General features: G+C 42.8%; 1 protein-coding gene across 1 annotated transcript in view; it reads right to left on the bottom strand.

Moving 5' to 3' along the window:
• Positions 1-3,055: 3,055 nt before the first annotated feature.
• GPR19 (G protein-coupled receptor 19) overlaps positions 3,056-23,259 on the bottom strand; it is a 52,435-nt gene continuing 32,231 nt past the window's right edge. Inside the window, exon 2 of the mRNA XM_033952745.1 lies at positions 3,056-4,623. Coding sequence (XP_033808636.1) covers positions 3,363-4,623 — 1,261 coding nt within the window. The 3' untranslated portion in view covers positions 3,056-3,362. The remainder of the gene's footprint in view (positions 4,624-23,259) is intronic.

Genomic DNA, 23,259 nt, shown 5'->3' with positions numbered 1-23,259 from the left:
GCACACCCATGTTGGTGTCTGCTTGCCCTTTGACGTCATTTCCTAGGCACAGGCCCTGGAAGTGACATCAGAGAGAGTGCCAATGCCGACATGGGCAGCAACCTCATGCGGAGGAAGTAAAAAAAAGGTACGGGGGAAGTCAAGGGGCGTATAGGCATGGCAAGGAGAGGCCCAGGGCGGAGAGGAGGAGGGGTGCTAAGCCCTTCGGGAGACCACGCCCGGGGCGGACCGCTCCCCCCACCCTCACACACATACACTCTGCTTACTACGCCACTGCCCTGTTGGAGCCTTTGGGCAAAATGTGGCCATGTTGAGTATTTGTGTTAAAAAAAAATCTACATGCCTTTGGGACTTGTTGGGCTGCTCTTGCCCTTGCTCAGTTGAGATATACAGTATCTACCTTAAAACAGTATCCTTATCACCCTTTTCTTCTAACACACAAAGCCCAACAGTTGGTTGCTATTCTCCTGCAGAGAAAGACAATCTTTGTAAAATGAAATTGTCTGGATAGTTTGTTACAAAGAAAATTTAGTACAGTTGAATCTGACTGGCATAAAACACACTGCACGAGAATTACTTTGGGGGAGGGGGGGAGGACAAGACTTCTATTTGTTATAATCAAGGAACATTAGGGGATTTATAAAGAGGGACCACAGTGTACGGTATGAAACAGCAGTGATTTGGTAAAAGGGTTGGACTTTTTATGCTTGTATATTGTTCATTTCTTCACGAACAAATGTCTTTTACTGGTACATAACATGCTAAAAACGTGCATGACAGGAGGCAAAGTGCATCGCAGGGTACAGCCCTTTTTGAGGGAGCCATAGGTAGAATTTCTGTCTGCAGACAGCTTTAATCAGCAGAGCTGCTGTTAGGCAGAGCTGAGGGAAGCTTCCAGTCTTCAAGGTTCATGCTCTTACCCAGATTGTTATTTGTAAGGCACACAGAAAGGAACATGCTGGTAATTAAATTATGAGCGATCTGTGGCTTGCACGTCCTGAACTCTTCTGTTTTCATGAACTCTTCGTACAGCAAATTGTAAAAGGTATCGTGGCGAGGGCGACCTATACCTTAGGGAAGGTTAATAAGACCTGGACTTCCTCCTCCTCATTCAGAACAGCAGAAAGTATGGCCATTACCATTAGACTCCTTTGTCCGCCAGGAAGATTTGTTTTGCTTTCTTGTTAATTTGAACAAGCTGAAACTTTATTTTCTAGTGGCTTGTGTTTCCTTCTTAACCCTTTCAGGACCATAAGGATCGTAGGCCAATTTTTGTGGTTTTGCCGACATTTTTATGGTAAAAAGGGCTTGCAGATGCCAAAAAATTGATTTTTTTGGTGAAATATCATTATTTAAAAAAAAAAAAAAAAAATCAAACTTCTGGCTTATGGACAGTGTGGCAAGTGAATCTTCTCGTCAATCTGGCAACGACGCTAATGAATGAATGTCGGAACCAGTTTGTTTACATAAAGGCGGTATCCTATGGAATCCGTACATATCAAATTTAGAACTGTAGACTATCCCAATCAAAATTTATAGGATTTTAAAGTTATGGGACAAATATGTCCCTTGGTCCTGAAAGGGTTAAGGGCAGAGGGAAAAGACTTCAAGAGATTTGTCAGGGATCTGGTTATTGTACACAGCAACAAAATAACAGATGGCAGATAAATACTAGCATGGTCCATCTAGTCTGCCCAGCACGTTGGCTAGTCGTACCTGCTGCTCTGTGCATGCAAAAGGAAATTTTTTTAAAAAAATATCAACCAATAAAAAAATCCCTGCAAACCTGATGTGAAAGAATGGGTCGAGGCTCTGTTTAGGACTGCACCTTGAAGCTTAACAGTTGAAATTCTACTTTACGGAGAGGGTGGTGGATGCCTGGAATGCGCTCCCGAGAGAGGTGGTGGAGAGTAAAACTGTGACTGAGTTCAAAGAAGCGTGGGATGAACACAGAAGATTTAGAATCAGAAAATAATATTAAAGATTGAACTAGGCCAGTTACTGGGCAGACTTGTACGGTCTGTGTCTGTGTATGGCCGTTTGGAGGAGGATGGGCAGGGGAGGGCTTCAATGGCTGGGAGGGTGTAGATGGGCTGGAGTAAGTCTTAACAGAGATTTCGGCAGTTGGAACCCAAGCACAGTACCGGGTAAAGCTTTGGATTCTCGCCCAGAAATAGCTAAGAAGAAAAAAAGAAAAAAAAAAAAAAAAATTTAAATTGAATCAGGTTGGGCAGACTGGATGGACCATTCGGGTCTTTATCTGCCGTCATCTACTATGTTGTTTTCATGTGAAAGATGATGGCTTTTGAAGCTTGTTTCCTGACCTTCAAAGATAATGGAGGGTCACAAAACAATCATTTAAAAAATTCATAGCAGGACACAATTACATAATAATTCATATATACAGCAAAATTAGTGCATTTAACAAAATAAAATATCTTTTCCCTCCTACGGCTGGGGTGAAAAAATATGTAAATGACCGTCTGCTCCAAAAAAAAAGTACAGCCTTTTTGATCTAGTGTCAGTATTTTTTCAGCCAACTAAAATGAACAAAAACTAGATAAACAAAGGGCTCCTTTTACAAAGCTGCGCTAGCGCTTTTGGCGCACGTTAAAATGCCCCACGCGCTAGCTGCTACTGCCTCCTTTTAAGTAAGCGGTAATTTTTCAGCTAGCACTTGCACATGCTATAGCGCACACTAATCGTGTGCGTGCGCTAAAAACGTTAGCGCACCTTAGCAAAAGGAGCCCAATGTGATTTATTCCTGTTGATGAAAATGAAAACTAGAAATGTATCATGGGCTTATATTAATAAATAGTTTAACATTTCTTTTTATTGATTTTTTTTCTTTACTGATTTTGGAGCTTTTTTGCTGGTGAGTGTGTAACTTCAGCAACCAAAACTTGTTGCCTAGAGCAGGGGTAGGCAATTCCGGTCCTGGAGAGCCACAGGCAGAACAGGTTTTCAGGATATCCACAATGAATATGTGTGAGATGGATTTGCATGCACTGCCTCCTTGAGATGCAAATCTATCTCATGCATATTTATTGTGGATATCTTGAAAACCTGACCTGCCTGTGGCTCTCCAGGACCGGAACTGCCTACCCCTAGCCTACAGTAACACGAAGGTGAAAGAGCTTTTGCAATTATTTAGGGCTCCCTTTACAATTGCAAGAAAGCCCATAGGAACTGAATGGGCTTCATTGCATTTGGCAAGCTGGAATTGTGACAATGGCTTTATAAAAAGAGCCTTTAGTTCAAACATAATGGTAACAAGAGAAACAGAACCTGAAAAGAAATGTTCAAACTGAAAACCTCCCAAAACATTGCATAACAATTAAGGAAAGACATCAAAAAACTTATCAAACAAAAGTATTTGGTGGGTTTGAGTTGATTGGCCAGGCAAGCTTTTTTTCTTTTGCTTCTCTGTCAAAGGAATCGTATATAGAGTCTTTGGTTATTGTTTTTGCTGGTACGGGGATATCTGATATTCCCACATAATTTTTTTTGGCCATCCTTGAACTAGTTGTAATGGTGTAAGCATTACTCCTGTAGCATTTCATGGATGACATGCAAAAGGTCTCCTTCATTCCTCGTCTGAAGTTTGCATTGTACACAGAGTACAAGGTGGGCTTGGAGGCAGAAGAACTGAAAGATATCCAGGTGACAACCATGAACACCATAGAACTCTTCCGGCTATCTGTCTCATCAGGGTGCCAGAGCTGACCCACGTAAAAAGGTAGCCATGACAACAAGAAGATAGAGTTCAACATCAAGAACATCTTGATGGTTTTCACTTTTGTCCTTGGCACTATGTTCATGGTCCTTCTCACAGTTCTGCCATCAGTGCCAATCCTCCAGATGTATTTGATGACTTTCTGATAGAACAAAATGATTAGAATGGAGGGAATCAAGAACCCCACCAGGAGATGGATGATGCTGTAGATGGTGCCATCCCAAGTGTAAGGCAGGAAAAAGTTGCAGTGGTTGTCCCAGTCTGAGCCATAGAATAAGAAGGCAGGCGATACGAAAGCTGCATCAAAGATCCACGATGCCACAATCATTTTCTTGGCTTTTTCCCTGGAAACCTTGAAGCTCAGAGGATACACAATGGTGTAGAACCTATCAAGGCATATGGAGAATAGGACGTAGATCTGCACACCAGGGGCAAGATACTGGAAATATCTGACCAGCTTGCACATGACACTGCCAAGCACCCACCTGCCAGAGGTGAATTGCAGTAGCACAAAAGGGGTGCTAGCTAGGCTGAGGAGAAGGTCCGCACATGCCATGGACACCACAAAATAGTTGGTAGTAGATTGAGTCCTCCTGCTCCTGTGGATCACTAAACACACCAGAGAGTTTCCAAACACAGAAACCAGCCAGATTGCCCCAAAAATCATGCTCACCACAGCAATTTCCCCAGGCAGCAGATGCTGTGAGGCTGTGCTATTCTTCTCAGACCTGCTGCTTTCCTTATACCGGTCATTGTCTCCCAGAAGCTTGGACAAGTCAGTAGGGCTGCTGTTTTGTAGCGACAGAAATACTGTTGGCATGGCAAATGAAGGTTTGTTGCCGTCCATTCCATGAGCAAACACCATATTCATTTTCTCTCTCTGTGCTCTGTATCAAAAACAAAGTGGGAAGTCTGTCATCAAAACAAATTAATTCTGAACCACCTAAAATTATAATTATTTGGCCCTGATTTATATAAAAGCTTGAAAACACAGTGGGGGGAAAAATTACAGATTAGACCATAGAAATTCAGATGAGAAATGGGAGCATGTTTTACATCTGAAGTGCTGATTAGATGATCCTGTGTATCGGGTTTTATGTTATGAGTTTCTATTAATGTACGTGTTCACTGTTAATTGGCTCCCAAATCAATTGAAGGTCTTTATAATTAATTTTATTACAGTATAAAGACACCTCAATTTATTTAAGTTAAGCTGGTAAAAAGAATTCAAAGCCAGTTCCCTTGAGGTTGTAAAGGAGATAGGACTGAAGAAAGTCATGAATATTTTAATAATTTTATACATTTAAAACGTGCTAACAATTTAGCATATAGTTTGCACCACTTATCAAAAATAAGTGTTGGAGGTATACTGTATGCCCTTTTCTATGCCATAGGGAGCAGCCATCCCTGGGGAGGGAAGAAGTGGTACATTTTTTGTGTAACACTGCATACCTTTGATTGATCATTTGATTGAACAGATGGATACTGCATTTAACCCTTCAGTTTCCTTGAAAATTGATTTTGTTTATTAATGGCCATGAGTAGATCAGCAATTTGCAACTGGGCTTCTTACCAAGGAAATCTCCCTGCTTCTAGTTTTTCATTAATGTGGCTGCTACCAGTGCTGCTTCACTTGAATAGGATTACTAGATGTCCGTGAAGACCCAGACACGCCCTCTTTTTACAAGACTGTCTGGGTGTCTGGATGGATTTTCCAAAACCCAGCAGTCTATCCAGGTTCTGGAAGTGTGTGTGGAGGGCCTCCGAGCATGTACGGATGCAATGCCATGACATCACAAGCAAGCGCACCTGTGTGTGACATCATCAGGTCACATCTGTGCATGAGCCGAGGCCCTCCAAATGTGGCCTGGAGTCGGGGAAAGAGAAGAAATAAGGTTTGAATGGGGCGGGGCTGGGGGGTGGGGTACAACAGGGCGGGGTCACATGTCTTTTTTTTTTACAAATCTGATAACCCTATACTTGAAGATACACTGCAGGTAATTTTATCAATAATTTTTCATGCAGAAAGGCCTTTTTATGTGCGTAAAATGTACTTTATAAACATATTCAAAGAGTTAAGCATATAAACATAAGAGCAATGCCAAGGAGCTGTCTACTGTTATGAGACGGGCATATAGGTGTGTTCCGGAGTGAAGTTTTGGAAGAGCGTGGATAGAGTCATGATCTTTGTACATTCCTCACCAAATTCAACACTACTTAGCTGGGTAGGAATGACTCTTGGCCAGCTAAATAGCACATAGCTGCCTAAGTGCTAATATTCAGTAGGAGATGGCCACTGAATATTAGTGGTTAGAGGTTAATGGAGAGCCAGCTATCTGTGAAATTCAGACACCTGGCTGGCTATGGTCAAGCGGCCAAATCGGGCCGTTTAAATAGCTGGTCTATCTTTGGCTGCTGTAAACTTAGCTGGCCAGCCCTGAATATCATCATGGCCAGCTAAATTTTTAGCAATCAATACTAGACCGGATATTCAATGCCGGTCACTGGAAACAGCCCGGTATTAAATATCCGGGCTCAGTGACAACCATGGGAGTAAGCCCGGATAACTCCTGCAGTCTGAATACGGGCCTCATTGTTTATAAACAGGGAAATTCTCTAACAGGTGCGTAAACTTAGGCGCCAATAGAAGTTAGTTAGCTAGCAAGCACTGTCTGAAACAGCAATGAGCATTGAATTTAAAGCGTCTACTGGCATCTAATCAAAAGGTGCTGGAATTGCGCCTCTGTAGGTGCCTACCGGCACCTAACGCCACCATAGGTGTTGCTAAAGCCGGAAATGGAGTTAGGCACCGGTAGACCTTTGGAGGCGTGATTCATCACATCACAGATAGGCACAGGAAATGTAGGCCTAGAAAACCCTGGTCTACATTTCTGGCACCTATCTTTTCTGGGGGGACCCTGACAGTTTGTAGGATCTTCCTACCAATTTTCATCCTACCAGTTGTCCTACCCTGTCAGAAATGTAAAATTAAAAATCTAAATAGTCCAGGGCTTGCCATCAGCTGATCGCTGCAGGTGAATCCCCGATCAGCAAAGCTGGCAGGACTCCCTGAAACCGCGGCTTCAGGGAGTCCCTTCAGGAAGTCCCCTGCTGCGATCACCTGAACTGGCAGGGAGATCTCCATTTCTTCTCCCTCCCACCCACACACCAATCCCCCAACCCTTCTCCATAGAGAGCCCTCTCCCACTGAGCCTGACACCCCACACACACCCCCTGACATTCCTTCAGCCCCCCTGACACCTCTCCAATACCCCTCCGACATCCCCACACACCCCTCCACACACCCCCTTGTACCTTTTTGGATGAAACATCGGCTAAAGGGATGCCCACCCCCTCCTGCTGATAGGGCCGCCTCTTCAAAATGGTGGCCCTCCCCCTCCTAGTACATCTTGGGATGAACTGGGAGGGGCCTAAGGTCCCAAGCCAAAAATAATGGTGGATCTGGGCCCTGATTGGCTTAGGGTTAGAAAATCCAGGAGAAAATGTGTACACGCATACTTTATGCATGAAAATCTACACCTGCTTGCAAGCAAGTATAAATGTCCATGGCTTCAATTTGGCATGATTTCTGATGCTTTGGTCCTTCTATGAAGATATATAGGAGACTATGGCACTCATTTTTGAAGCAGATGGACATCTCCAAATGGCCAATAAGAGGTCCATCTATAAAAACTATCCAAACCACGATTTTCAAAAGGCAGAATTTGGACATTTTAGTCTGCAGTTCATCCACATAGTAAGGGAATATGGTGGTAGTGTGTTTTGGGTAGGACTAGGGCAGGCCCAAAATTAGGATGCCTTTTAGTGATAATGGAATGAGAAGAAACATCTATGGCAAAAAAATGAACATTTTTATCTAGACTTTTTCAGTCACATTCAGGGTAAAAAAAGGTGTCTTTATTGAGAAGCTGACCACTGAAGGGATGAAGGTGTGACTCCTCTTTAATCTCCCTGTAGTTAATGACTAACGTGACCATTTATTTTTTTCATCAAAACGGGGCATCTATTAATATTCAGTCCCGCCCCCAACCCTGCCCTAGACACACCCTAAATCCTGCCCTAGCCCCGCCCCAGCTCCTCCCCCAATTTCTTCCACTCATTTTTCATGTACTCATAATATCTTATTAATTCATAATGGTAACCATAAATTTTTTAAAACCACAAAGCACACTATATGCAGAGAAAATGTTAATTATCATTTATATTTGGGGGTTTCAAAGATGTCAAGGCAGATGACTTTAAAATATGCAATGTCACCTCAGTAACTATAGAAAAATAGACAAATATAGTGCAAAATATAGACAGAAGATATAAATTCTCAAAATTGACACATTTTGATCACTAAATTGAAAATAAAATCATTTTTTCTACCTTTGCTGTCTGGTGATTTCATGAGTCTCTGGTTGCTTTCCTTCTGACTGTGTATCCTTTCTTTCATTTCTTTCTTTCTGCACTCAGGCCCAACAATTGTCCCTTTCTATTCCCTCCCTCCTTCCTTCCTATGTCCTCAGTGCCCCCTTCCTATGTCCTTAGTGCCCCTTCCTGTGTCCTTAGTGCCCCCAGTGCCTCCTTCCTATGTCCTTAGTGCCCCTTCCTATATCCTTAGTGTCCTCGGTGCCTCCTTCCTATGTCCCCCTCACTGCTTTCCAGCCTTTGTCTCCACCCCCTCCTCTATGCTCTGGCATCTCTCTCTTCTCCTTTCCTTTCTTCCTTCCTTCCCACTCCACCCCATGGTCTGGCATCTCTATCTCCTTCCCATCTCTCTCCTCTCTTTCCATCTCTCCCTCCCACTCCATTATCTAGCATCTCTTCTTCCTTTCTCGCCTTCCTTCCTCCTGGTCTGGCATCTGTCTCCTCCCCCCCCCCCCATATACCCTGACATCTCTCCCCCCCCTTCTCCATGGTCTGGTAGCTCCTTTCCTTTCCCTCCCTCCCATGGTCTTGGCATCTCTTTCCTCTTCTCTCCCTTCCCTGGTCTTACTTCTCCCCTCTCTCTCCCCAATTGGGTGCAGCAGCAGCACTTCTCTTCCCCTATCCCCTCCCCAATTGGGTACAGCAGCAGCACTTCTCTTCCCCTATTCCCTCCCCAATTGGGTGCAGCAGCCACAGCTTTTCTCTTCCCCCCTTCCCCCCCTTGGGTGCAGCAGTAGCTTTTCTCTTCCCCTCTCCCCCCCCTTGGGTGCAGCAGCAGCAGCAGCTTTTCTCTTACCCCCTCCCCTCGGGTGCAGCAGCAGCAGCTTTTCTATTCCCCCCTTGGGTGCAGCAGCAGCAGCTTTTCTCTTCCCCCTCCCCCCCCTTGGGTGCAGCAGTAGCATTTCTCTTCCCATCCCTCCCATCGGCAGAGTTGCAAGCTTCCTTCCATCGCGACCTATCTTCCATAGGTCAGCGACGGAGGGAAGCTTACAACTTGCTGCTCTTCCTTGCTTCGGGCCTTCCTCGTTGCCGGGTCCTGCCTTTGCGGAAACAGAAAGTAGGCAGGAGTCGGACCCGGCAGCGAGGAACGCCCGAAGCAAGTTGTAAGCTTCCCTCCGTGTCTCCCTTAGCTTCCCTCCGTCGCTGCCCGCAGTGAACTCCTGCTCCGGGGCTCGAACGTGTGCGTCCGGCTTCCCTTCTCCTCCCTCCGGGACGTAATTTCTGGTTTCAGAGGGAAAAGAAGGGAAGTCGGCATACACACATGTTAGAGCCCCAGAGCGTGGGTTCAATTTGCATGCTGGAGTCAGCCCGGGAAGGAGCATCGGCGGCAGCAGCAGGATTAGCCAGGCGCGGCGAACACTGTGGGGGTTTGGCGCTGGAGGGACCGTCCCCTTGTCCCTGCACACAGCTTCGGGACACTGTCCCTGAAAATGGGACATTTCGGAGTCCCAAAGCGGTGGATCGGGACAACGGGACATATGGTCACCTTATTAATGACCCCCTCCCATCCCCCTAAGAAGTGAAAGAAACAGTGGATACCAGGCTCTACAGTATGACAGCTTCAGGTATTATGATCATTCCTAATAGAGCAGTACGAAAAGCATAATGAGTAACCTAATGGTCAGTGAAGTGGACTTTGAACAATGTAATTCCCACTTTAACTCTTTTATTTCTGTACAAATATGTGAGCCCTCCAGGAACACTGAAATACCTATTGTTGAAGTTATAAGACACCTGCAAGCATGATGGCTATTGTAGAGGTATACTTTTAGGTACAGTAGGTTTTATCTGTTCCTGGTGAGCTCACAATAATATATAAATGAATTAAGATGGTATTTGTACCTGGGTCTCTTTGTTTAAAGTCCACCACACTATAACTAAGCTGCCCTTCTGCTCTGCAAGGACATCTGTGTGGCCATTTTTGTACAAATGATGCCAGATAGACATTTTTGTGCTTGATTTTATGGTATTCATATTTTGGATGTTTCATTTTGGAAAATGGATTACTTTGGATGTTTTCAGAGCAAGCTCTAGTCACAAAAAGGAGGAGTTCAAGTCAAGTTTATTAAGGTTTGATATACCGCTTATCAAGGTTATCTAAGCGGTTTTTACAATCAGGTACTCAAGCATTTTCCCTATCTGTCCCGGTGGGCTCACAATCTATCTAACGTACCTGGGGCTATAGAGGACTGAGTGACTTGCCCAGGGTCACAAGGAGCAGCGCGGGGTTTGAACCCACAACCCCAGGGTGCTGAGGCTGTAGATCCAACCACTGCGCCACACACTCCTCACACACACACACACACACTGCAGAAGCCTTGCAGAGAGAGTCAGTGGAACCAGGAAACTAGTAAGTATCCTGGGGGGTGGGGAGAGGGAATGTTGAGAAGGTATAGGAAGGGGGTAAAATGAAGCAGTTGTTGCAGGCTGAGAAAAAGAACTAGCAACAAATGTAAGAACTTTACGTGATGGTGGTTAGAGATGAGAGAGGGGGGGCAATGATCTGGTATATGAAGAGCAGCACTGTGTAAATGGAACAGTACATACCTGAGTCTCTAGAACAGCAGCACCTAGTATGGAAAAGCCTAAAAGAGCAGCACACAGATGTCTTAAGAAGCCTGGGCCAGTAAACCATAGAGAGGAGGACCTAGACTCATAAGCCACTCTAACCACTACATTTATGGTGGAAAGTGTGAGCCTAAAACCCCCCATGCAAAACCTACTGTACTGCCCTATAGGCAGGGCAGAATTAATTCTTTGTTGGGCCTTAGGCAAACAGGTATGTTGGGGCCCCTCTTTGTAATTTAAATATATTTGAAAGCTCCCACAAATGGAGCCTTGCATGATTCTGACTACAGAGGAAAACTGGCAGAAGGAGGAAACAGCAGGTAAGAGGCCTTGCTCTATGGCTCCCCCTGCTGACTAGAAAGCAGTACACAGGGAGTGAGGAAAAATAGACAGATTTATGTGGTGAACAATGGCTCTGCGCCCTCCCAATTCTCGTTTCTGTGGCAGCAGCTAATTTACCAGGGCAAAACTCTGCCTTGACTTACACATTTGAGAGGGCCCCTCCTAAGTATTTGGGCCCTAGGCCCATGCCTAGTTTGCCTATGCTTTAATCCTGCCCTGCATATAGGGGACACCTGTAGCCATAAGGACTATTGAGGTGATAGACAAGTGGGGATAGTAGGTTTTGGGAAGCTCTGGAGGGCTTGCTATACATTAAAAGGAGGTTCTGGTGAAATATGTACCTAGCAGTCTTTATGTGAAGTTAACAGTAATGCCCCCCTAAGGTGCCTCGCTGCCTGTTGGGATGTCTGCATGGCCAGTCCGTTAAGATACTGGCCCCATTCGAAAATGGCCAAAAAAGTTAGACATTCTAAAGGCCAAGACATCCAAATAGGTTATTTTCAACAAAAAAATTGGATGTCTAGCAGTTTCAAAAATGGATGTTTCCCTGCCCCGATATTTGGACATCTTGCGGGATGTGTCCAAAGTCGGACTTAGACACACTAGCGAAAATGCCCCTCCACATCTCTGTGGGGATAGTCTCACATAAATAGAGCTTCCCTTTGAAAATCTAGCCTGGAGTGGAGAAGTGCATACAAATTGAAAGGAAAACTTAAGCCTGGGGAATTTATCCAATTAAACTGTCATGTTACCTGGGCAAATTCCTTTGGAAAATGTCCTAATGCTGCCTCCATTCTGTCTATATCCTTTCACAGGTACCAACAAAGCCAAATATAATTTCCTTTTCCATCTTCCATTTGTACATTTTTTTTCCACATGTAAAACTTTTAAAATTTATACCTCAAACACATTTCTCTCCTTGGAGGCAGTCCACCCTTGACATCTCTGGTTTATACCAGATGCAATAGAGGGGGAAATTGACTTGTCCAGCTTCCCTGGTTCACAGCCTCTTACATCACAGCTGCCAAATTACCCATTTCTAGGAATGACACTTTTTGGACAGCCCTGTTTTTTAATTTGAATCCCAACTGAGTGTGCTATTAGAAGTCCTTCATTCTACCTATTGAAATCTGTGCTGCAGATCCCATAATGCACCAAGATAAGGCTGTCAGAAATCCAAAATAGCCTGAAATCCTTCTCTGGAAACAAGTAAGTTGGCAGCTCTCCTGCTTTAACCATAAAGCACTTCATTTAAAACATTTACCTACCTAGTCCCCATGTTCACTGGCAAACTATTACTGCCAAAAATGAAAATGCCAATGCAAGGGTCTACGTCAAAAAGATGGCCCCCACCTCCACAGGAATAGACCATAGTTCCACAATAAAAAAGAGATCATAAAAATAACAAACAATGTGGAACCCGTTCCTGGGTTGCCAGAGAGTAGATGTCAAAAAAGTTTATTACACAATTTCCTTACAGTACAACAAAATCATGTATAATGCAAAAAAAAAAAAAAAATAATAATAATAAAATCATTGGATAGAAATTCTTGAGCATGTAAAATATCTATGGTGCTGTGACTGAAGGCCAGACCCTACACGGGCCATGTTTTGGCAATAACGTGCCTTCCTCAGGGGTCCTTAGTATGAACCTTCATAACATGGTGGAGCATCAAAAAAATGATATGTACCTGTCTTCTTAACGCTGGGGTATGAACACTGGTGTCTGTGCTGTAGCATATACTGGTCCGCTTTCCTGCTCTGAATCTAGCAGGGCTTGAGTTGCGGCTGCTTTCCTTGATAGCTTCAGCTGGGAACTGGTGGCCTTCTTGGAATCCTTCCTCCTACTCCAAGTTTTTTGGTTAAACTATTACTGCCACCACTCCCATAGGCTTTGCACCTTCTCCTGCTACTTCTGGAGAATTCTCCTGCTCATGCCATTCCCAATTCCAAAATGGCATCCACAACTTCTTCCTGCAAGGCTGCTGTGGGAAGTTGTGGCCACCATTTTGAATATGGAGCACTGGAGGCAGCAGCAACATGGGGTTCTCCTACCCTGAAGAAGCCACTAAGATCACCAGGATCTTTAGAAGATAGGCTCAGGGAGGGCCTACAGGAATGGGGAAGAAGGGTGAAGCTGGTGAGCAGGCTGGTGGGGGAAAATGGATTTTCTTCCAAGGTAGGTAGAAGGCTGGCTTGATAAGTGGGGTGGGGGGGGGGGGGGGGGACACCTTGCAGGAGCAACAGTGATGGGAGCCACATTTTCAGTTTTAGTTCTAGTTTTGGTCTAAAATGAGCCACGGATTTTGGCCATGGATTCGGTTTCAGCCAATTCCAAAATCACCAGTTTCAGTTAGTCTCTAAACCAGACATGCAAGACTAGCTCCATGATTAGTTTTCAAAATATAACTGCTATAAGAATCACTGATATCACTAGCCAAGAAGAGTTGCAGGTGGAGGCCACACCATCCGGTGGAACAGAAATGCTGTACTGTTCATTCTTAGGTGCAAGATTATGCAAAAGATCTTTGCCATGCACATTTTGGATGTTACGGTATTTAATTTACTATTCCAACAGGTGGTGTACTGCTTTCTCTGGAACATTGTCTGCTGGCCAACTGCTGAGCAGCAACGATCATGTAGTCTGCAGTTTTCTTACAATTTTTATTCTAGTCAGGTTGTCTCTTTCTTATGTTGATACAGACATTTTTTTTTGCAGCCTTGAAGGATATTGTCCTAGACCTGTTTGCTGATGCTGCCTGCAGTGCAAAACATATGCTAATGGATATTTATGTACTGTGGAACCATATGGCACAAAATGAAATACACATTAAACCAAATCACATCATGCTATGCCTACCACATGGAGAAAGGAAGGGGCAACCACACAGCGCTGCTGTCCTCACAGTGATAAAGAAAAACAGTGTACTACTGAAGGATCAGCAGTGGCCTGATACAGTGTATGTAGTTCAGTCTGCTCCATAAAAATAAGAAAACAACTCTGCTTTTATTAATTTAAGATACAACCTTCTGAATCATTATTAGACCTGTTTTCTCACTTTCTGTGTCTCAGATCCAAATAAAGCTACTGTGATATACTACTCATTGTATGCAGGAATAAGACAGAAAGATATACATAGGATTACAATTGATCCAAATACCTCCATTTGTGTAATGGGAGTTGATAGGATGGCACAAGATTACACCAATTCTGAAGCAATTACATTAGTTGACAATTGCATTTCAGGTGCAACATAAAGTTGTTTCTGTGATCCATCAGACTATTTACCATCAAACACCATGGTACAGGCAGTCCCCGAGTTACAGACGCCCGGCTTAAGTACGACTTATACTTAAAAATGCGGTCGCAGCTTCATTTGATTTCACTGAGCATAGACACACTTCTTTGGTAGCAGATTCAGGAAGGATGCATGGTCACATTAAGAACAGTGTGTGGTTGTGAATGTTGTACCTTAGAGGGACAGTTGGCCCTTTTGTCAGCTGGGAGCAGAGGTAAGCAGCAAGAATCTTAAAATTACAAATTCTGAGTTACATACAAATCAGACTTAAGAACAGCTTTAAAACCTTCCTCGTTCTCAATCCAGGAATTGCCTGTAGTTTCGACAAGTTGTGGCACTCTATAAGTCTAATAGATCTTTACGATCTAAATATCAAAAGCTATTAATTCCAATAGCGCAGGGAAATTATGCAGACACTGGAACGATGACTTTCTGTATTGCTGGTGTCAAAATGTGGAATGCTCTGGTGGGTCATTTGCGACTGTATGTAAACCGGTTTCAGTTTAAGAAACAGGTAAAAACTCAGATGTTTATTACTGTATTTTTGTGATTTATTAGTAGGCATTTGAAGAATCTGCTTAACCATATTTGCTATTGTCCTCTTGCGATTTATTAGTTGACATTTGAAGAGAAGAAATTGCTTAATTATGTAGATTTTATGATATGGTTTGTTTTTATCTTATGAATGTTTTAATTGATGCAAACAGTTTAGTTTTTTTGTAAAAGGTTAAAAAAAAAATGGTTTTAAATAAATAAATAATCCATAACATGTGCAAATACAACCACATTACTCCTCTCTTGAAAAAAACACATTGGCTTCTATTACCCCACTGGATTACTTACAAGACACTTTTACCGATATTCAAAATACAGTGGTGCCTCACACAACGAACTTAATTGGTTCCAGGAGCAAGTTTGTTATGCGAAAAGTTCGTTATGTGAAACGCGTTTTCCCATAACAATACATGTAAAAAAAAATAATTCGTTCTGTAGCATAAAATATGCTAAGATGACATAAAAAAAGATAAATTTTTTGTTATTATTTTTATTTAGATACATCTAAAAACATAATTGTTTTTTAAAACAACACACATTTTTTAAATTTAAAGACAGACTAAGTAGAGTCTAATTTTACAGTGAGAGAGGGCAGAGTCTCAGCGGCAAAAACTGGGACTGTTCATTTTTTTTTTTTTTTCTAGCATCGGGGAAGCGGCGCCGGGCCCCTGTGAGCCGACGGTCCGCCACTGCACAGGGAGCCAGGCGGAGAGAGGGCAGTTAAGTGCAGTGCCTGCGCGGAAGGATGCAGCTCGGGCGACTTCGTTGTGTGAAACGAAGTTCGTTGTAGGAAGCAAGACATGAAGTTCGTTGTGCGCAGCGTTCGCTGTGCGAGGCGTTCGTTATGCGAGGCACCACTGTACTAACTTCGGATAAACTGCGACATCTCATCCCATACACTCCCACAAGAGCATTTAGATCTACAAATCAAAACCAACTGGTTATCCCATCCTATCAGGACATTGTCCACAATCAGTTTTTCAGTGCATGGTCCATACTTTGGAACTCCCTTCCTCTATCACTGAGATTGCAGACATTATTGGAACATTTTAAAAATGAGTTGAAGACATTCCTTTTTAGAGATGCAACGTAACGTGAAAGAACAGAAGTGGGACCTATGACGTAAGTGCACATAAGCAGATTGTGTGCTTATCAGAAGTGCAAATATCTGGAGTTTATGTCCATTGACTTTAATGTAAAAAAAACAAAAACGGGACTTTGGTGATCAGGTGTGGATAACCGCTTATCCACGCCTTATCCGACGTGCACTTAGGTGGAGTCGACTGTATTTATAGTTGTGATTTGCTCATATTTGTGACTGTATATGTTTTATTTATTATTTAGAGAGGTGGCATATAAATATATTTAAATAAATAAAATAAAAAAATTGTCTGAAATTGGCAGTGACGTTTTTGTTTGAATGTGCAAAAGTCAAAATTTTCTTTTTTTTTTTCAGTTTTGGAATTTTCAAAAATTTTCTTAGATTCCTTTTTACTAAGCCACGGTAGAGTTTTTATCGCAGCCCGGAGCACTAAATGCTACAACACTCATAGAATTCTGAGCGTGGGAGCAGCGTCGGAGCATTTAGCGTTCCAGGCCACAGTGGAAACCTCTACCGTAGCTTAGTAAAAGGGGTGGGGGGTAGGTGGGTGGATCTAATTTTTTTAAATTGTTTTTGCTTATTTCACCATTCAGTTTAATAATGATTTTTAATGTGTGAAAATCAACTTAACATGCATTAACTAATAGGACAACATATGTAAATCTATTTTGTCTGACTAACATTTTAAAAACATGCTACCAAATGTTCCTTGTACTAAACTGCGGTAGAAAGGAGCCTTAGCACAGCCTTGTGCTAAGGCCATTTTTTTTTTTACCATAGCTGGAAAATGGCTGATTTTCCATTTTCCCTATTAACAGCCATGTGCTAAAGTTGCCATTAGTGCACAGTCATTAAAAAAATTAGCACATGGGCACTTACCGGCACCTATTTTGTAGCTGTAAGGGCTCATGCACTAAACCTGCGATAATCATTTAGTGAACAGTAATATAGCCGCGCTAACTGATTAGCCTAGAAATGCCCACTCTCATGCCATCTCCTCAGAAAAATTAAAAACATTTTTAGCATGGTTTGTGCATGCAGATTAGGATTTTAACTTAGATACCTGAGCACGTCCCTCAGTAAGACCTTCAGGGCCAGCTCGAAGGGTTACAGTGCCCTGAGCCAACTTTGATGGCAGCACCTCCCAGTGGTAGGAACCCCTGCCCCCAAAGCTTAATCTTTCTCTCTACAGCCCCTAGTTTGACATTGCTCCTTTTCCTCTCTCCCTCCCTCCTTCTTCCCCTGTGGCCCTCTAAACATTACCTTGCTTGTGGTAGCAACAGGAGAAGGCTTTCAGCCAGCCCTGGGTTTTCCCTTTACTATGTCCTGCAACCCTCTGACAGGAAATTGCATCAGAGGAACGCAAGAAGTGGCAGAGGGAAGACCCAGGGCTGGTTGAGAAAGCAACAGCATGCACAGCAGGAGGCAACCAACAAGCAAGGTAACGGTTAGACATGTCCTCTAAAATGAGACCAGACATCTGGTAACCCCCTAGTCCAGTGGTTGAGCTGGCCCTGAAGCCCTTTTAAGCTATGATAAGCATATGCTCGTGCTTACGGCAGCTTAGTAAAAGGATCCCAAAATGAACACTTGCTAATAAATGCACATCCTAATGAACTGAAGACAGTATTTTTGGATACTTTTATTTCTCCTGTATACATCACTCCTCATGTACCAATCCAGATTTCTCTGTTCCTGCCGTCCTCACCAAGCTGCTCTGCATGTGATATGAAAGTACCTTCTAGTATCAGGCTCTAGTTTCTCTTTTCTTGCTGTTGTAACTCTGCATCTCCAGCTACTGAAAAACTTCAGATGCAGAAAGCAGACTTGGAAATGCAACTGACCTAAATTATCAAAAGGTCCATATTCAGGCCATTTGAGTAAAAATAAAGGCATATTGACAATAGCTGTCAAAATTGCTCCGTACACAATTACTACAGTTCAGGCTTCCAGCACAGTTCTTGAAAATTTCTTTCACGGCACTTATGTAACTAAACAACTCACTGACAACAGGGCAGACCTAATCCACAATAACACAAGCCTCTTCATGTCATATTGTTACTCAACAAGAGAAAAAGAATTCCAACAAGTCTGCAGTGAGTGTTGAACTGCCAGAAAACAAAAAACTCCAAAAACTACATAACAAATGTACTTGATGTAGGCACTTTATTTGGTTAAATGAACGTTGTTTTAAAAGAAGAAGCCACCTTGTTTCCAAAGAAACAGGATCCAACACGGTCCGTGTTTCGATTAGAACATCTTCCTCAGGGGTCCAGACTTTCCTTTAGATAAAACAGAGTGAACCACTCGTACCCGTTTGTCTAATCGTGTATGTCATTGTTTTGTCTAATCTTGTATGTTTATTTTGTTAAAGTTATATATAATTGTATTATTTGTTTTTACCCTATTTTAAAATGTATAACCACCTTGAAATAAATGATAAGGTGGTATATCAAATTTTTAATAAACTTGAAACTTGAACCGCAACAACGTGAAATAGAGCCTGGTGCCTGCGATAATAATTGCGTGAAAGTGGTAGTTGAAGAGAAGATCATCTTAGCGCTGTGTTACTCAAACATTTTTTATAAATTTAAGTTTCCTTTCTGCTATCACTGTTCTTTTAAAGATCTCACACCACACTGCGCTTGCAACAGCATTGTCACTTTCTACAGTATTTCTCACCACACATCAGCAATCCCAATACCTCAGTATTGAGGCTGAGATGCTGTTTAGCGTCCCTCGTTAGGTTTGATCGGGTCTGTTACACCCTGAGGCAGCAGAATTGTGAAACGCTGGCCACCGTCGGTGTACCGATCAACTACAGATAAGTGGAAGATTTTTCCTCTATCTTTAAATACATATCAACAGCACCACGCAATGCTTTTATCTATTTACAACATTTTTTGCCAGTGAGGTTATCGCCTAACCACCTGTAAACCACCATTGTGGCGGTGGGAGGGCCTCAGTCTGAGGCTTTTTCCTCTGTGTGTTGTTTATGATTTAGCTTGCAAGGTACCACAGACATCCTCTTTAATCTTTGTGAAAGTGTTTATTTGATAGTGCAGTAAAGTTCTGCATTTAGGGGGGAATGCTATGAATGGTGCTCAAAAAATGGGGAGCAAAACCAAAATCAGATCTTAGCGCTGTCCTGTAAAGAGTGCACGCTCTTTATAAAATAACGCTTAGCATTCATTCCCGTACCTAACTGAAGGGCCAAACTCAGGCCTGCCGAAACCTGGTGTAATTGCTGGCGCCCAAGTTAGGTACACTTAATAGAATTGCTATTTACTCTGTACAACTCCCTTTTACTTCAGTCAGCTACATATTTATTTTGTTTTCCCATCCATTCTGTGTATTTACCCTTATTTACCCCTTCTTTCCTATTATAAATTGTATTTCTTCCTCCTCTTTCCCAATGTTTCCTGTCTAGATTTGTCTGGTTTGTTTTAAATTGATTTTAATATTTTATTATATTATGGTTAATTTTTATTATGTATTTTCTGTAAATGTAAATCGCTTAGTAGTTACGATAGGCGATTAATCAAATATTGAATAAACCTTGAAACCTTGAAACCTTGAAGCTGCATTCTGTAACTGCACATGCAACTTTTCAGAACATCCTGGCATTCTCACAGCCATGCCCTCTTTTGGATTACACATTAGTAGAGTTAGGTGTCATGCCTTATAAGATTAGCGTGCAGCCAGATGCACACGTAATTCTAAGTGGTGCCAATTAACTTCAATAATGGGTGGCTAAGGGCTCGGTACTCAATTAATTTGCGTGCGCATTCTGGGCATGAAAATCTGGGCACCATGGGGCTCATAATCGAAAGAGAAAAACGTCCAAAAACCGGCCTAAATCGGTACTTGGACGAACATTTCTCTAAAACGTCCAAGTGCCGATAATCAAACCGGGTTTGGACGTATTTCTAAATGACTTAGGCCTTCATAGTGCCGCTCAATGTCCAAAGCTAAACGGGGCGTTTCGGGAGGTGTGTCGAGGGCGGGAGTTGGGCGGGACGTGGGCCGGCTTAGACTTAGTCATACAGCATGTATAACCGAAAGTTAAACAACAGAGCCTAGAGGAAACTTGGACATTTTGACTAAAACATGGTCTAAGTCACTAAAACCCACCTAAACTCACCAGATAATCACTGAAAACACATAACACAGACCCCCACACACTACCCCAGTGATCACTAACACCCCCCCACCCCAATAAAAATTTTAATCATAACTTGAAATTTCAGCCTCTAGACCATCATCACCTGGCTGCCTAGCATAGGAAAGTCTAGTCGTCCAGCCCAGAGGCAGCTTAAGTCATCTTGGGACCCATAGAGAGATGGACCCATGCCCATAAGCCCCTGTAATCAATGTATTGATATTGAAACATGTGCACTCCCCTATATACCCCCAAAACCCTTTTGTACTGGCATGTAAGTGGCTCCTGCATCCATAAAGGCTATAGGGGTGGTAGATAAGTGGGTCTAGGGGATTCTGGAGGTGGTTTGGGGGGCTCACCGTCACCTATAAGGGAGCTTTAGTGAGGAGAAGCCATGGCACCCTGTTTGTGAAGTTCACAGCAGTGCCCTGTAAGGTACCCCACTATTTAGGTACTGAATTAACCTGTCTGGGTGTTCTGTCAATCACTTTGCAGACCACTCCCACGTCCAACAGGGCTTGTTCTAGACATTTTTGACTTGGATGGACATTTGGACGAAAATGGACCATAAAGATAGACGTTTTAGATCAGATCTGCAGGACGTATAATTTGGACGATTTTCGAAAGTCGAAAGAAGTTGGACGTCTCTTTCGAAAATGGGACTTAGGCACTTTTTGACTTTGGACGACTTGCGAAATAGACGTAAAAGGACTTAGACGTCCCTTTCGATTATGCCCCTCCATGTGTAGAACTGGGAGGTCAACATACAGTAAGCATATAAATTACTATGTGGTAAGTGCACAGGCTGTGCACTAAGGCCCCAATTCTATAAATGGCACCTAAAACGTAGGCACCAAGTAGTGCGGTACAAAGCGTGATTCTATAAAAGTTAGACACACTTTACAGAATCATGATTAGTGGTGCCTGAAGTGGGCTTAGGCATAATCTGTATACCCTGGAGGAGAGAAGAGATAGGGGAAATATGATACAGGCATTTAAATATTTGAAAGGTATTAATATAGGACCAAATCTTTTCCAGAGAAGGGAAATTGGTGAAAGGACATACATTGAGGTTCAGGGGGTGGTAGATTTAGGAGTAATGTTAGGAAATTCTTTTTCATTGAGAGGGTGGTGAATGCCCTCCCGAGGGAGGTGGTGGAGAGGAAAACGGTGGTGGAATTCCAAAAAGTGTGGGATGAACATAGAGGATCGCTAATTAGAATATGAATTGGCAGACTTTCATGGTCCGAATCCCGCAAATGAGATGGTTTAGATAGGCTGGAACTTAAGGATAGTACCAGGTAGACTTCTAAAGTCTATAGCCTAGAATAAAAGACATTTTAATCATGAAATTGTGATGCAACTTCCAGGTCTTTATATGCTGTCATTTACTATGTTGATTGATAGACATCTTAACCTTAAGGTGTACCTATTGATGTTTGTTGAGTCTATGAGGTTGCTTTGGGTAATTTTTCAGTGTATTAGGTGGTTCCTGCAGCAGAGACAGGTACTGGTATTGCAATATTATTGTTGTTTTCACACATCTGTTGATCGACCATTCAATAACTGCTATACAGAGTCCACATCTATTCCCCACCCACCACTCATCCATTTCCTATCTACAAGCTATGCAGATAGTGTGAAACAGCCAATACGTATGGTAACCGTTCTGTGGAATTGCACTGTTTCTTCATACTAGTTTCCACACTAACTACTTCAGGCACATTTGCAAAAGAGCCCTTATGTCTGCTTACCTTCTTTTTCTTTTCTCACTTTGGTTCTTGGTCTTTGTAATAAGAACATAAGAACATAAGAAATGCCTTCTCCGGATCAGACCTAGGTCCATCTAGTCCGGCGAGCCGCACACGTGGAGGCCCATTTAGGTACTCCTTTGTGGAGACCCGGATTTCCCGTATCCCTCTATATGATTAGCAAGAAGGTATGCATCCAACTTGCGTTTGAAACCCAGAACAGTAGTCTCCATCACAACCTCCTCCGGGAGAGCATTCCAAGTGCCCACCACTCGTTGTACGAAACAGAACTTTCCGACGTTAGTCCTGAACCTGCTGCCGCTCAATTTCAGGCTATGACCTCTTGTCCGTGTCACATCTGAAAATGTTAGTAATGCTGATTCCTGGTCTATTTTGTCAAATCCTTTTAATATTTTAAAAGTCTCTATCATATCCCCTCGCAGTCTTCTCTTTTCGAGGGTGAACAGTCCCAGTTTCTCGAGGGTTCTTTGTAGCTCAAATTCCCCAATCCTTTGACTAATTTCGTGGCTCTCCTCTGCACCCTCTCCAGCAGAGTTATATCCTTCTTAAGGTATGGAGACCAGTGTTGGACGCAGTATTCTAAGTCTGCCTTTATGGAGTCTCCATCCTATAAGCTGCCTTCTCCTAAGATTCTAAAAGCAGTATATTAAACGTAGAGGCTGGTTTGAGTATTTTCAGAAGTCAGAAGAGGACTCAGGTTCCCAAGAGCCCTTTGTCAACTCCAGGCAGGCACCCCCATTAGATGGATGCCACCGGATTTCTTTGCTTTTGGGTGGAAATATAAGCTCATAAGGATAGTGTCGGATTTGTTTCTCTGCTTGGGCGAAGGCAGGGTACTTGCTGGAAGAATTACTGTATAATGTTTTGCCGTTTTCTAGCTACCCTGATACTCTCTCTATCCTCCCACCCCCTGCCACAAACCTCTAGCAAACCAACAGGAATTGCACAATAGGAGACTGATCGCTCGGGAGGCACTTGAGATAAGCTGGCTATCAAATAATAGTTTTTTCTTCCTTCCTCTTCAGCTTTTAAAGAAACAAAATCCTTGGAATTCTTTAAAAAAAAAAAATAAATTCCAGCCAAGCATTGACACAAGATTTCTGAAAGATCCGTATTTAAATCTAGGTAAAGCATTGAAAAAAATTCTAGGGATGGGCAAATCCTTGTGTGGCGCTGACATATTTTGAAAGATGCTGATTGCAACGCTGCAAGAGAATAATTGAATACATTAATTTGCACAATGCATTCAGTACCATGGACAGCAGCAATAATGCGTTGCTCAAATAGGT

Source organism: Geotrypetes seraphini, chromosome 7, assembly GCF_902459505.1.
Source record: "Geotrypetes seraphini chromosome 7, aGeoSer1.1, whole genome shotgun sequence".
NCBI classification, from domain to species: Eukaryota; Metazoa; Chordata; class Amphibia; order Gymnophiona; family Dermophiidae; genus Geotrypetes; species Geotrypetes seraphini.
Note: the sequence above shows the minus strand (reverse complement) of the source record. Positions and strands in the feature narration are given on the sequence as shown.